Raw genomic sequence first — 16,544 nt, forward strand, 5'->3', positions numbered from 1 at the left:
GACGGCCTTTCTCGTCGCCATCACTTCGGCTAGAAGAGTTTCTGAAATTCAAGCCCTTTGTGTGAAACCCCCATATCTAACCTTCCACAAGGATAGCATTTACCTCAGGACCAATCCCTCTTTTCTCCCTAAGATTGCTTCCGAGTCAGATATCAATCAGTCCATTAACCTGCCAGTTTTCTTTCCCAATTATCATAACAAAGGGGAATACAAACTACACCTTTTGGATGTGCATAGACAACTTCGATTTTATATTCACAGGACATCTGGTCATAGGCAATCCGACCAGTTCGTCTCCTTTGCCAAAATGAATTTGGGTAAATTGGTATCTAAAGTCACATTGTCTCGATGGATCTCGCAATGTATTCTTTTGGTTTATGAACGTTCTGGTAGGCCCACACCTCAGGGAGTCCGTGCCCACTCTACCCGATCTATGTCCGCCTCTGCTGCCTTTAGATCCAGGGTATCCTTAGATGATATTTGTTCGGCTGCCACTTGGGCCTCATCTCATACCTTTATCAACCATTATAAGCTGGATATTATCTCCAGAGGGAGAGCATCCTTTGGCTCTGCAGTGCTCCGGAACATCCTTCCATGATGGCCGCCCAAGGTTCAGGTAGCTGGGGACTCTGTCCCATAGGTTGCTACACAAATGAAGTTAGCTACTTCAGATTAAGAAGTTATGTACTCACCATAACGTTCCGTCTGAGTAGATAAACTTAATTTGTCAGCAACCGTCCCCCCCTCCTTCCCCCTGACCTTTGATTGTACACATTTGTTGTCTTCAGAGATGGTCTTTGAAACTGATCTATCTTTAGCAGTTGCTGTTTTTGGGGGCAAACTTGATCGGAGGTCAGTCAGGGTTGGCAGGGGTTTATGGGTAGGGGGAGGAGCTAGGAGATCGGATCTAAGCTGTTGTAAACTGCCGGCTCGGATCCGAAGTCGGATCCGATACCCATAGGTTGTGCTGACAAATGGAAGTCTATCTACTCAGATGGAACGTTATGGTGAGTACATAACTTCTTAATAAATATATATATATATATATATATATATATATATATATATATATATGCACACACACATATCTATGTGTGTGTGTACATATATAAATATATATATATATATATATACATATACATATAGATATACACACACGCATATCTTATGTGTGTGTGTGTGTGTGTATATATATATATATATATATATATATATGTATATATATATATATATATATATATACACACACACACACACACACACACACACACACACACACACACATACATACATACACACATGCTGCATTGGAATGCAGCTTTTTATTCCTTTTGGTCCAAGCTGTGAATGAAAAGGATTCAAAAGCAAGTCCACTTATCCTGTTTCCATATTAGCTTTTTCATAAAACATTTCAGTGCAATTTTAAGTGTACTCAAGTAACTATCCTCAAGTTCCTCTTCCAATCCCTTATGATCCATTCATTCTTCTGAGATGAGGTCTAGTCCATTCATTGTTAGGTTATGAGTGGAGTCTGTGGCCCATTAGTTTCATGACATGGATGAGATACCAGTATGTGAGAGTTAAAGTACAGAACTGGAAGTCATTTATTTGGTGTGGGCTCTAACTGCTGTATGCCTGCCTGTGGTGGCTGTGACGCAGTTGACACTTCTGTCTGGAGAGGTGCATACATGCATCTGTGCATGTCCTCCTTTCACTTCAAGCCATATGCTTCCAGGTTCGCTACAGATGAAATCTCCTCTCCCGTCCGTCAGGATGAGCAAGCTGGTAGATGCCAATAATTCCCTCTAACACTTAGTACCAGGATGCTACTTATCCACCTATGGCACAGAGGCAACTTGTACATTTGTTTTTGAAGGATGCACTAGAATGCATGTCTGAAGACCATCTGTTTGACATACTTTAGCCATCATATTTTATAGAAGGGTAGTTTCTTGATGTAGTTGACTGGCGAAACATGTGAAGAGCATTCTCTGTCACGGAAGTTGTCATTAATTTGCATTGTGCAAGAACTTGTCCTAAAGATTTACTTTTGCAGTCAGCATGTCCTAATTGCTTTCATGCACTGTATAATTCAGCCAACTAGTAAAAAAAAATTCCTCTGTAATCAGTGTATATTAAAATGCCCATGGGCTGTATATTGCCACAGAAAGAAGGTTGTAGTAGCAACAAAAGTATTTGTATGCATGCATGCGAACGCACAGCTATATACATGATTATGCCTTTACCTTTAATATTTTAAACAGGTACGTTTGCTAATGGTTAGTCGAATGGCAAAACCAGAGGAGGTATTGGTCGTAGAAAATGATCAAGGTGAAGTTGTAAGAGAATTTATGAAAGATACAGACTCCATCAACTTGTACAAAAATATGAGAGAGACACTCGGTAAGAACTAATTATTTTCCCCCCTTTTTTCAAGTGCAGGGATTAATATGGATGGAGCAGGATTGACATTGTGTATTAGAGAGTATAAATGTCTACTTTTAAGTTACTGAGACTGCTTTTAAAGATTGCTGTAATTTCAGTGTGTGTTTGACTGTCTGTTAGTACTACTTTAAGTGCTGTTTGTACGACTGTGCCAGTTTTACATTTTTCTTTGACCGGTAGGATTCCAAGACTTTATCCTAAGCTATTCCATGTTATAAAATGTCGGAAAAACAATCTCTGGTCATTACCTTCCTGTACACATCTTACTGAAGTACAGAGACAACCAGAGTTACTTAAACCACTTAGCCTAATCAAAACACTTTAGTTAGCCAACAGGTCAAAGCATATATGTATAAAAATTGATTTTGATGATGGCTTTTTCATTCATCCTCAGTGTATGGGTACCAGATCTGACTTGGCCATATATCTCAGACATACGGATCCTACTCTTGAGCTCTACCTGTAATGTCCTAGCTAGTGTACAATACCTCAAATTTCATTTGCCACCATCTTGCACAGACACAAATCCTCTTTCAGAAGCTTTTTTCAATTGTTCAAGCATTTGTGCATATTTTTTTCATCAGGAAATCTTAACCATTTAACTTTCTCTAGATCTGCTCTCTAGCTGTCGAGATTTTGAGTTTCTGCTTGTTAGCCCTTCATTTACCTTTTTCTACTTTCTCAGGTATACTTTTACCTACCATTGTTGGTACCTCCTTTTCTTTATTTCTACTTCATTTCCTACCCTTTTTTTAGGGTAACTACCCCTACCATTGTTGGTAGTTTGTATAAAAAAAAAATCTTTTCTCTCTATACTTCTTCCTTTCCAAAACTGTGTTCGAGAAGCCAACAGGATTTAAAGAATGCACTTAACTGTGACACAGCATTCCAAATTCTGATGCCCACAGGAGTGCATTTATTGTCTAGGAGCAGCATATGATTGCGGGTAGGAGGAACAAGTTGGTTCTTAAGGGATTACTACCCCTTCCTCCTCCTCTTCTAAGGCTCAGCCCCCAAGCAAACATTCTAAAGCTCCATTGGAGCCTAGAAAGAGGTCTCCTCCTTGAATTTGAAAACTCTTGCCTTTATTTATTTGACATTTGTTTACCGGAGTGGTCTGACTGGGTCTGCAGAACCCATTTTCAGCAGAGGCCCGTGGAGAAAAGCTCCACATACCGTACAATAAAAATACAATAAAATCCAATACAATACCAATCACATTAGAAATACTATATAAAATAAATTGAAAGAACAAACTATGTTACAACATGTTACAATATATACTACACATCTAGACGATTCTATAGAGTTAAAAACATTGTATACAATAATGGTCACTCTCTCACTATACATGCTGTAGTGTAAAAAAAAATAGTATGTAGATAGACCAGTGAGTGACATTGACTGCTATAGTACATGAAAAAATAAATAAATAGAATGTTAGTTTCTGGTAAGAAAATAATAACCAGAAAGTTAATGATGCAGAAAGATAGTGAGAGAGAGTTAAAAAGAATAGAAGCAATACAGCCTGAGCAGTAGCCTAAGGATATGGTATAGAAACAGAGGAGGAGTTAGAGAAGAACCTTAGGGTCTTACAGACTGTATAGGATTGAAATGTGACAGAAGAAGAGGATGAGGCTAGTGTGGAAGAAGAGGAAGTGCAGAGCATCAGTCAGGCTTTATGCAGGAGCAGAGCCATGTCTTTTTGAGATGATTTTTTAAGGAGGCTTTGAAATGGGTTAGGCCAAGCAGAGACCTGGTAGCTAGAGATGGTGAATTCCAAAGTATAGAGACAGAGTAGGAATACAGCAAGTGATTGGTTTTCTTGTGGGTTTTGAGATAGCTAAGAGATTTGTTTTGTGATCATAGGGATTGATTTGGTGAGTAAGGTTCGACTAGGTTGGTTAGTGCAGGGCAGGCAGTAGGCTTGAAAATAAGGTTGTGCAGGGTGGATAGCTGAATAAAGGCAAGTTGGTTGGGGAGTTCAAGCCAGTTTAATTCTAGGAGTGGTTTATAGTGGTATGTGAGATATTTAGTGTGTGGCAAACTTTGCAACTTTGTTGCAGCACTGTTCCATCTTTAAGGTAGAGGTCCAAATGTTAGTTAGGATTGGGGCACCATAAAGAAGGGAGGGAAGTAAAAATGTTTTTGCAAGGGTAGTTTTGGTTGCTGCAGTAAAGAAATGTTTTTCTGTATGAGAGTCCCAGTTTTTGATGAGTTTTCTTTATATTTTTCTTATATGGGGGTCGAATGAAAGTTTGTCAATGATAACTCCTAGAAGTTTGGTTTCCTGCACTGTTTCTGACAGTGTTGTCAGATGCAAGGATGTTAAAATGATCAGTGACAGGGGAGGTGTTCTTGGGATAAGAGTGCTAGTTTTGTCTTATTTGGCTTAAGAATGAGTTGGGCATTTCTTAGCCAGGATTCAACTGCAGTAAAGGACTGTTGAGTTTTTGAAAGTAGTTCAGGTAGTGATTGAGCAGTACAGATTATGGTGTAGTCATCAGCGTAGTGAATGAGGGTCCCAGGATGAGAGGCAGCGTGAAGGTTGTTTATGAAAATGTTGAAGAGTAGGGGTCCTAGGATGAAGCCTTGAGGGACTCTAGTAAGGTTGTGGAGAAAGGGTGAGACTTCATTGGACCATTTCACTGCTTGTTTATGATCCTTGAGGTAGCTCTGAAACCATTTTACTGTGTTATGTGAGAAGCCTAAGTTAGACACGGTGTTTAATAGTAAGGGGCGAGACACTGTATCAAAGGCCTTGGAGAGGTCAAGGAATACTGAGGCTGTTTAGTATCCTGCATCTCTGGCCTTGTTTACAGTGTCTGTAAAAGATAATAGGCTGTAGCTGTGCTGTGGCTAGGTCAGAAGCCATGTTGGGTTTTGGATAAAAGATTGTTTTGCAATAGATATTGCATTACTTGCTGATGGATACCCCTCTACAGAATTTTGGATATAGATGACGAGATGGATATAGGATGGAAATTGGATGGATCAAAAGAGTTGCCTCCTTTGTGGATGTGGGTGATATAAGATTGTTTCCATATGTAGGTGCTTCTGATTCAGATAAAGACCTATTTATAAGGATACTGATTGGGTAGGTGATTGAATTAGCAGCCAGTCTGAGGTAGTGTGGTGGAAGATTATCAGCTGAGGTAGAGCAGGGTTTTAGTTTATATAGCAGTTTCTTAATGGTGTCAGTAAGTATGGGCTGAAGTGGGAATGGGGTTCGTATGACATTTTAAGTGGGGGGGGTTAGTAATGACCTGTTTAGAAGTAGTTGAAGGGTCTGTGTTGATGTCTGAATAGGTTGAAGGGTGTGGGGGGTGGTCCAGCATTAGGGGTGTGTTAGTAGGTCTGATATTGATTTTATGAAGTGCTTGTTAAAGTTTTCGGCAGTTTGTAATGGGGGGGTATCAGGTGATGGGGTGTGGTCTCTATGTGCTCCAGGGTTAAGTTGAGAAGATATGTAGTGCCAAAATTTAATGAGGTTGATTTTATGTTGGAGTTGAAGCAGGGAATAATATGACTCCTCTCCGATTAGTTTTTTCACTTTGTTACATAGTGTTTTGAAATTAACATGATTTTGCTCTTTTTTGTTCTGTTTCCAGGTTAGGTCCCTTTGCTTCATCAGGTGTTTACATTCCTTAGAGAGCCATGGTGCTGAGTTCTTTTTGATTCTTTTCATACAAATGGGAGCTAGTGTATTAAGTATGTGAAGGAAGGTGTTACTAAAGTATAGTACAGCAGCATTAAGGGGTAGTTGTTTAAGGGGTGTCCAGTCCCTTTCATGTAGGAGATTGTTGAATTTATGCTGTGCTGATAAAAATTGAGTTCCTAACTGATTTTACAGTGTGTATTCTTAGTTGTTGGGAGTTTAGTCTAAGGGAATATGCTGACAGATAATCGCTGAGGGAGCTAGACAGTGTACTGGAAGAGGGGTAATTGGCGGGGTGGGATATGGATTGGCAGGTAAGGTCTTTGCTGTATTTTGTTAGAGTATTGATGAGCTGAGAAAAAAACATACAGATTTATACTATTTATGGGGGAGTTGGAAGCTATGGTTTGCCAGTCTCTATTTATTTATCTCCTAAGATTATTGTTCCAAGGTTTATTGTCTGGGATAAAATGTTTTCCAACACTGGTATATTATCTGGTGGAATATATATTACCGTTATGCAAATTCTTTTTGATATGTTGAGGTTCAAAAAGAGATTAGTACCTCGGCATTGGAAAAGGTGGGTATATTACTGGTGTAGGGTACGATGATGAACATAGAGGGATATAGAAAGCATGCAGTTGGGGGCTATTGTATTGCATATACTTTTAAGGTTCAGTGTAAGTATGTTTATATCTTTGGGGTTATTCTTGTGTTTAGGATTAGAGGGTGGGCCAGGGTTAGGATTTATGTCTCTACATTTGAGTAGGTAGGTAATGAGGAATAAGTACTATAGGAAGTGTTTTTTATTCCAGAGTGATGGTATTGGTGTCGTGTGGTTTCATAGGAGGTGAGGAGGCCAGTTTGTGGCTTGAATAATATGGGAGGGTATAGGGGAAAACCTGGGAAGGAGATATGTGAGAAGCTATGTTTATTGGGGTGATGGTTGGAGGAGGTTGTTGATGTGTATTGGTGTGTGAGGATAAGCGGGGATATAGCTGTAACGAGGTTGAGAATTTAAAATAAAGAAGCTAGGCAGGTTAGGGAGGAGCATGTTAATTGTGACAGTGGGTTTGAAAATAGTAAAAGTGGTATTTGTGTTAGAATGTTATATCAGGTGTAAACAGAGATTATCTTTTGAGGTGTGCAGCTAAAGCTAAGGTTGGAAATTTTTTTACTTCAGGGTGGGCTTTGACAATGAGGTTAGGTGTTTTGCCCTGTGGTTTCTGATAGGAGGGTGGGGGAGATGTTGACTGATCAGTAGTAAAATTATGATGCAGTGTTAGTGTGTGTGTATAATAGAAGAGAAGGTGTTAAGTGTGGAGTTAATGCAAGACAGTTTGAGGTGCTGATAGTATAGGCTCATAGGTAGGTACTAGGCTTTTGGCCCAAGGGCCTAAGTAAGCCTAGCCAACAAGGTTCCCTGGCTTTCGCCACCCAAGAAAGTTGTTTTCCTGTGCCTCTGTCAAGCAGAGCCACAGAAGTGATCCCCGCAGTGTATTTCCTATTTCCCATCCACTGATCAAGATTTTTCTTAGAGTGCGAATGAGGAACTTTGCTTGACATAGATGGGTAGCTTTTTCTAGAGTATGGGAAATCTCTGGGATGGGAATCTATCCCTCCAGCTTGTCCTATTTATTGTGGTGACAAGGGTTAGGTCCCTAGAGCATGTAGCTTGGAGGGATTTAGATTTCTTTAGGTGTAGCATGTCCAACAGCTTTAGGTTTGACATAGCTTTATATGTTAGGCAGAGATCACCTCGGAGTAGACGATATGCTACAGAGTAAATCTGTAGTTTTTTGAGACAGTCAGTGTAGGGCATCTGTTTGAGGCCAGTAATCATCGTTGTGAGGTACTTCTGTAGCTTTTCCAGCTGCTGCAGATGTCTTGAGGTACATTCCAAAAGGGGCGTTTTACTCTATAATGGGTCTAATGAGTGTCGAGTAGAGGGGAACAATGTCCTCTTTTTTTACTAGATGAGAACCCTTTTGTGATGAGATTTGCCACGTAGAAGGACTTCCTGACTACTGTGTCGGTTTGACTATCGGAGAGACTACTGTCCACCTGATTCCCAAGGTCTCTTATCACACATTCGTTAAGTAGACTGCCGCCCAAGTGATAATTCATGGGTACAGAGTTTTTACCAAAGGGGATGACAGTGCACTTCTTGGCATTGAGCTTGAGGCCATGGCTCTGACACTGGGCATCTGTCTCAGTGAGGCACTTCTCTAGGATGTTCACATCATTTGGGGACTCAACTATGTTTCTTAGTTTGCAGTCATCTTTGTTAGCCAAAGGCCTTCTGTGTTGGCCTGTACTTCAGAGAAGTAGATACCAAACAGGAGAGGTCCCAGGACTGAACCCTGTGGTGCTCCACTTGTCACTGGTTTGAAGTCAGATTTGGAGTCTGCAACTTTTACAATGTGGGTTCTGTCAGTGAGCCAATTGGCAACCCATCTTGTGACATAGGGATTTATACCTAGATGTTCTTCGTGTTTCACTGTTGCAGTCATTACATTTGGGTAATCTGCTGGCAGGTTGCCCTCAGTCGGCCTTGTTAACAAAGTCTTGGGTCCTGCGTCGGTTGCTGTCCCTTCTTCCATGACGTCAGGTCGTCAGGGGTATAAAACATGCAGCAGATGCCATTACATCAGTCTTTCTTGCCGTGCGGTGCCTGAAGCAGAAGCAGTTTGCAAGTGCCGGTTGGCAGACTCCTGAAATTTTCGTTTTCGAGTTGCAGTACCGAAGTCTTTAACTAAAAGCGAAGTACCCCGTTGGGGAAACTTTTTCTTGCTCCTTACCGATGTCAGTAAAAGTTAATTGCATTACTTGTGGGAAGCAAATACCTCATAAGGATTTTCATTTGTACTGTATTCCTTGCCTAGGCCCTGACAACAACATACCTTGCTGTCGGTTTTGTGCTAAATTTAATCAACGCATTATTAAACGTCTGTATATTTTTGCTTCTAAATATTTTGGCTCATGATTTAATTGTCCAGAAATGTCGACGGTTAGCAATCCGACTACCGGAATACCTAAAAAAAAACGCAAAGAAAAAGACAGAGACAGGCTGTCGAGGTCCAAAACTGACAACGCTTCTCCTAAGCCAGTCGCCAGTACTCAGTGAGGCGCTTTCGCAGCCCCTGATACCCACAATTTCTGATTCGCAGGCCTCTACTGAGACCCATTTGAAGTCCGGTATGCCGCGACATGCGTCAGTTATGGAACGTGTGGATGTCTCTACCTTAGATGGGTCCGAAGCCGCTGTGCAGGCACTGGCTTCTGAGGGTGTTTTCAGGCCTACAGATTTGTATATTAGACCAACGCCATCTTCAAAACTAAGACCAAAATCTAAATTTATGTCTAAAAAAACCGACGCCTGGGCCACATGTGCAGGCACCTATGCCTAAAAAGCAATTGATCAAAATAGCTGAAGATTTAATTACTCTGATCGATGGTAGCCAACCCCCCCCCCGTCCTTCTAAGAGGCCTAGGCAAGGCATTGATTATGAATCTTCTGAACAGGATTCTGTTTCTTCTGACTCTTCTAATGAACAGGATTCGTCTATTCCTACTTATGAGGACTCTGATGCAGAAGATTCCATTCCTTCTGCTTCTCCCCCTGAGGATTTTTCTTTTGGGGGAACTTTACTTACCTTAAGGGAACATTTCCACTGGGAAAGTCAGGACTTCTCTGAATCTAAAGAGACTTAGGGGCTTAGACTTCTTCTTCCTCAGCATAGGCCTTTGGCTATACCTCCTGTTCTAGACATAGCTGATGATGTTTTTTCAGAATCTAGTATGGCTTTTGATTCTCTGCCTCCAGCTCCTTGTAAGCCAGACAGATACTACAGGGTTCCTGACTCTCTCAAATTCCTTTTCAAAAATCCTATTGCAGATCCTGAAACCATTTCTCAGGGTCCCAAGGGCATTAAGGCCTCTACTGCTAAAAATCCTACCCCTTCTGATAGAGATTCCAAGGCACTGGATGGATGGGGTAAGAAGGTTTACACGTCTGCAACCTTGGCAATCAGGCTTTAAACTGTCAATTTCATATGCTTAAATATCAGCATATCATGGGACTGCTTAAACAGAAAATGATGTTAATTTCTGACTGTGTGGAGAATAAAGATTTGCATGATTTATTGCATTCAGCTGAATAAGTTGGAAAACATACTTTGCAATGTGGTTTTGATTCTTTGCAACTGGGTCTGTGCTAAGAAGGCATGCTTGGCTCAAAGAGCAAACTCCGCCTGATCATGTTAAAGCAAAATTGTTGGATGCTCCTTTGCAACAGGACCGTCTCTTTGGTAATAAGGCTGAAGAAGTTTTAAAAAAGATGGAAGATAAAGCTAAATCTATGCAAACTGTGAAAACTTTCTTACAAATACAACCTCAGAGATTTAGAAGGCACTGGCCTACTAAGAAATGGTCCTTTCCAGTTCCTTCGAGAGTCACTCAAGTCAAACCCAGACATTCCAAAGGCTCCAGGTTTCAGTCACAAGGGACTTTTAGAACAAAACAATGGGGTGCCCCAACCTCTGAGTCTGGAAATAATAAGGCACCTCTCTGTGGTAAACAGTCTCAATGACTTCCCTCTACACTTACCAAGCACTTACCTTTTAGCCCCCCCTTTGGGGGGGAAACTGGCACTTCATGCAAGAAACTGGCAACTTCTAAACCAGGACAAATGGGTTTTAAATATAGTATCCCAGGGATACAGATTTCATTTCCACACGTTGCCAATCCCAAACGGATGGCTAGACCTGCCCCCAAATCAGTGGGCAGAGGCCCAGAAATAAGTACTGTCCCTCATGAACATGGGGGCTATTCAACCAGTACCAGAAGAGGAAAAGGGGCAAGGTTTCTATTCAAGACTTTTCCTGGTACCCAGAAAAGACAAATCATGGCGTCCAATTCTGGACTTATCTACTTTAAACACATTTCTGGACATTCCAAAATTCAAGATGCTGACTCTTCAACAGTTACTTCCTATGCTAGGCAAAGATGCCTGGTTGGTAACTCTAGACTTAAAAGAGGCTTACCTGCATATCCCAATCTGGGAATCTTACAGAAGATACCTCCGCTTCAAACCAGGCTACTTGCATTACCAGTTCTCTGCACTGCCCTTTGGCTTATCTACTGCACCCAGGGTCTTCCCAGAGTGCCTGGCTCCAATAATTGCATTTTGCAGGCAAAGAAATATTCAAATATATCCATACCAGGACGATTGTCTAATTCAGGCAGAAAACAAGGACATTCTTCTGAAGCATCTGGCGTTTGTAAAAAGGGTTCTAACTTGTCTAGGATACACTGTAAACAGAAAGAAATCACAACTGGTACCCTCTCAAAAAATTACATTCCTGGGTGCAAGCTTGAATACAACTGCCAGATGGCTTACTTACACCAGAAAAGCAAATTCATTTGGTAACGTACTTCATACATTTGGCCACAAAAACCCTGCTATCTGCAAAACAAATTCTGCAAGCCTTGGGGTTCATGGCCTCCTGCATTCTTCTAATTCCATATGCAAGACTGCATATGAGGAAACTTCAGTGGTACTTAAAAAGTTTATGGAGTCAACATTGTCACAGCCTGGAAACAATAATTCCTATCATACCTTGTTTGCAACTAGACTTCCTATGGTAGGCAGAGGCCTGCCACCAAAACAAGGGACTGCCATTCACTCCACCCCCCGCTGCCCAAACCCTAACTACCGACGCATCAGACTATGCTTGGGGGGGCTCATCTAGCAGGGAAGTGCATTTAGGGCAAATGGAGCCCATATCAAATGCACCTTCATATCAATCAGAAAGAGATGCTAGTGGTATAGAATGCACTGACGGCCTTCAAGGACTACTTTCATCCAGGACAATTAGTGATAAAGACAGACAATACCACAGTTATGTGGTACATAAACAAGCAGGGAGGTACACACTCCTACCACCTTTGCAGACTAGCCATGGCATTGTGAAACACGGCCTTGACCTACCAAATACAACTACAAGCCCAATTCCTGCCAGGAAAGCTGAATACTCTGGCAGATGAGCTAAGCAGAAATCTTATGGACCCACACGAATGGAAACTGAAACCATGGATTTTCAACATGTTGACATGCAAATGGGGGAGTCCAGACCTAGATCTTTTTGCCTCACCCCAGAACTATCAGTTGGACAAATTCTGCACAAGAACTCATCACAAAAAAGCCTTGAAAGTGGATGCTCTATCATTCCGCTGGAAAAACCTATCAGTCTATGCTTTTCCACCTCTGCCTCTGCTCACCAAAGTTCTACTAAAAGTCAAACAGGGCAAACCAAAAATGATTCTGATTGCTCCAGACTGGCCTCGCCAACACTGGTACCCACTCCTGCGCAGTGTCACACCTTCCACCATGGCACTTGCCTCAGAAACCTTACTTACTGCCTCAGCAGAACAACTAAGTTCTGCACACTCCGCTCCAAACTTTGAATCTTGCAGCGTGGCTAATCACCTAAATTCACCCATAGCATCCCTCAGCAAACCTGTGATGGATGTCATTTTGGAGGCAAGAAGACCTAGTACTAGAAAATCTTATGCTGACAAATGGAAATGATTCTGTGCCTGGAGTCACTCACAAGGAATAAGCACAGCAGTGCCCAGTATTCCTCAAATTTTACAATACTTAACTGAGATGCTTCACAAGGGCCTGGCCTTTTCTTCCATAAAAAATCCATGTCTCAGCCATTTCAGCTCATTACAACACAGAACCCACCCCTCTTCTCTCATCCTCTGCTAAAGCAGTATCTGAGAAAGGCCAAAAACTTAAGACCACCCAGGAGAGCTCCATCCCCTGCCTGTGACCTCAATTTTGTATTGGAAAAATTCACTCTCCCTCCTTTCTAGCCAGCTGCTACTGCAGACTTAATTTCTCTCCTGGGAAACAGCTTTCCTTTTAGCAGTCACTTCAGCTAGAAGGATTTCTGAATTACAGGCTCTTATGGCAGTGGAGCCTTTCATTATTTTTCATGCGGACAGGGTGTCTCTCAGGACCAATCCATCCTTCATGCCTAAGGTGGTATCCAGTGTGGCTCTTAATGAGAACATTCATTTGCCAACTTTCTTTCCCAATCCACAGAACAAGGGGGAGCGGATTCTGCATTCATTGGATGTTCTCAAACAACTTAGATTTTACTTAAACAGATCAAAATCTCTAAGAAAATCGGAACTACTGGTGGCATTTGCTGCAGGGGCAGAGGGAAAGGCTATTTCAAAGCAGACTTTTTCCAAATGGATAAGCCATTGTATTCATTTCTGCTATATTCACCATGGTAAAACTATTCTCCAGGGGATCAGATCTCATTCCACCAGGGCTGCATCTACTTCTACAGCCTTTCTCAGAGGTGTTCCTACCAGAGGCATTCTAGAAGCTGCTACCTGGAGCTCAGTTCATACGTTCACCAAACATTACCATTTACCTTTCTTCTCTTAATCCAGAGCCGGCTTTGTCACTGCTGTCCTGCAGGGCCTTATAGCTGGTCCTAATGCTGTATAAATCCATCCTCCCAACCGTAGCTTTGGAAATCTACCCAAATGTAATGACTGCAACAGTGAAACACGATGATTATAGTACAGTTGTATACACTTACCATAAATGTAGATGTTCAAGTGTATTCACTGTTGCAGTCCTGGATGTTCATCGTGCATACAGCTGCAGTCTTAACAGATGGGTTTTCCTGCCCGTCAGGCGGGTCCTCGGTCGGCCGAATTCCAAAGTCTAGGTCCAGCGTCGGATGTCGTCGCTTCTTCCCTGACGTCAGTGCGACAGGGGTATAAAAGAACCAGCCGACGCCATTTTCTTCAGTCTTTCTTGCCGCGCGGTGCCCGAAGCAGAAGCAGTTCGCAAGTGCCGGTCGGCCAGCTCCTGAGATTACGAATATTTTTCAACCGAAGTCTTCTTGAAAGCTAAGTACCCCGTTGGGGAAACTTTTCTTGCCTCAGACCGATGTCAGACAAAGTTAATAATTGCATTTCATTTGGGAAGCAAATACCGCATAAGGATTTTCATTCCCTCTGCATTCCTTGCTTAGGCCCAGACCACGACTTCTCGGCCTGTCGTTTTTGTGCTACATTCAACAGACGCACTATTAAGCATCGGGTGGAGTTCGCCCAACACTATTTTGGCAAAAAGTTTAATTACATTATGTCCTCGGATGCTCCGACTCCAGTTTTCAAAGATAAGGACCGACATACGAGGTCCGCGACTTCTACCGATACCACGCTAAAGCCGACTACAGGTGTTCCGGTTCTCAGCGAGGCGCCTACGCAGCCCCTGACTACCAATGACACTTCATTGACGGTGTCTTCTGTGCCCGAGGTCGCAGGCTCTTCGGCCCACACCCAGACTACAGATACCGAAGCCACTCTTGGCGGGGAAACTCAGAGTTTAGATAGGCCTGCCACCTCTCAAAGTGTCTTCAGGCCTTCTTCTTCTTTTTCCATCAAGGCTTTCACTAAGTCTAAAGCAGCCATGCATACTAAAAGACAAGCTCCACAGGGTCCCTCTCAAGGCCCCATGCCTAAAAAGCAGATGCTCAAAATGGCTGAGGATTTGATTACTCTTATCAGGGGTTCTCAACCCCCCCCCCCCCCCCCCGGACAAAAGGCCCAGAGTGGAGGAAGAATCCCCTTCCTCGGACCAGGCCTCCATTATTTCAGAACATTCTGAAGACCAGGAACATTCATACTCCCCTTTTGAAGATTCTGATGCAGAGGAGTCCATTCCCTCTGTCTCCCCCCCTGAGGATTACTCTTTTGGGGAAACCTTACATACCTTGAGGGAACACTTCCACTGGGAAGGCCAAGAGTACTCAGACTCCAAGAAAAGGCTTAGGGATTTCCTCTTGCTCCCTCAGCACAGGCCTCTGGCTATACCTCCTGTCTTAGACATACTAGATGATGTGTATTCGGAGGCCTGCCTCAACCCAGATTCTTTACCTCCAGCTCCAGTCAAGCCTGACCAGTATTACCGGGTTCCTGATTCACACCAATTCCTATACAAAAGCCATGCGGCTGACCCAGAAACTATTTCACAGGGTCCCAAGGGAATTAAGGCCTCCACTGCTAAAAATCCATTACCTTCAGAGAGAGATTCCAGAACTTTAGAAAGGTGGGGGGGAAAGGTATACACCTCGGCCACCTTAACCATGAGGGCATTAAACTGTCAGTTCCATATGTTAAAGTACCAACAATTTCTGTTATCACAGTTGAAAAGCAAAATGTCACAACCTGAACAACCAGACTTGAAGGAGTTGCAGGATTTGTTACATAGTGCAGAGCAAGTGGGTAAACATACCTTGCAATGTGGTTTTGATGCTTTAGAGGCCTCATGTAGAGCTGCTGTTACAGGATCAGTCATACGTAGACATGCTTGGCTCAAAGAGCAAACCTTACCAGATCATGTCAAAGATAAATTACTAGATGCACCTCTTCAAAAATATGTATTGTTTGGTGTTAAAGCTGAGGAGGTATTAAAGAAAATGGAGGAAAATGCAAAATCAATGCAAACAGTGAAAGATTTCCTACAGGTACAACCTCCACGTTTCAGTAGAAATTGGCCTTCCAAAAATTGGTCCTTTCCAGCCATGGACAGACCCCAAAGAGGTAGATACAGGCCGAGGGTAGAGGGCAATCTCAAGGATCGTTTAGAGGCAGACAATGGCAAGCACCTACACAAAGAGGTGGTGAGGATAGTTCACAGCCATTCAGAAAGCAGAACCAATGACTTTCCCCTTTGCATGCCAAGCAAGGCTCAAATGGCAGCACCTTTAGGCGGAAAACTGGCATTATTTTCGAAAAATTGGCATATTGTCACAAAAGACAAATGGATCCTGGACATTATAGGCAGAGGCTACAGATTCCACTTTCGCACCCTTCCAAAAATGAGAGGCATGCCAAACCTGCCACACAATCAAAGGGCAGAGGCACAAAAACAAATTTCAGATCTCATGGACATGAAAGCTATTCAAGAGGTACCTGCACAAGAACAGGGTCAAGGTTTTTATTCCAGACTATTCCTGGTACCAAGGAAGGGCAAAGATTGGAGACCTATTTTGGACCTATTCATCCTAAACACATTTTTACTCATGCCAAAATTCAAGATGCTCACATTACAGCAGCTTCTTCCCATGCTGGGCAAGGAGTCTTGGCTGGTAACATTGGACCTCAAGGAGGCATACCTGCATGTCCCAATCAGACAAGATTGCAGAAGATACCTCAGATTTCTTGCAGGTTCAACCCATTATCAATTCTCTGCATTGCCCTTTGGCTTATCTACTGCGCCCAGAGTGTTCACGAAATGCCTGGCATCAGTAATTGCCTACTGCAGACTTCAAGGGATACAAATATACCCCTATTTGGACGACTGCCTGATCCAAGCGGACAGCAAGCACATACTTCTGAAACA

At 42.5% G+C, this 16,544-nt stretch overlaps 1 protein-coding gene across 3 annotated transcripts in view; it reads left to right on the forward strand.

Moving 5' to 3' along the window:
* The window catches only part of XPO1 (exportin 1), a 1,770,162-nt gene that overhangs the window by 848,205 nt on the left and 905,413 nt on the right, over positions 1-16,544 (forward strand). For all 3 annotated transcript variants that reach the window (XM_044061196.1, XM_044061203.1, XM_044061211.1), the window contains exon 12: positions 2,265-2,403. In XM_044061196.1, the coding sequence (XP_043917131.1) occupies positions 2,265-2,403 (139 nt within the window). The remainder of the gene's footprint in view (positions 1-2,264; positions 2,404-16,544) is intronic.

This window comes from Protopterus annectens, chromosome 1.part0 (genome assembly GCF_019279795.1).
Source record: "Protopterus annectens isolate FY-2018-M chromosome 1.part0, PAN1.0, whole genome shotgun sequence".
Lineage (NCBI taxonomy): Eukaryota > Metazoa > Chordata > Ceratodontiformes > Protopteridae > Protopterus > Protopterus annectens.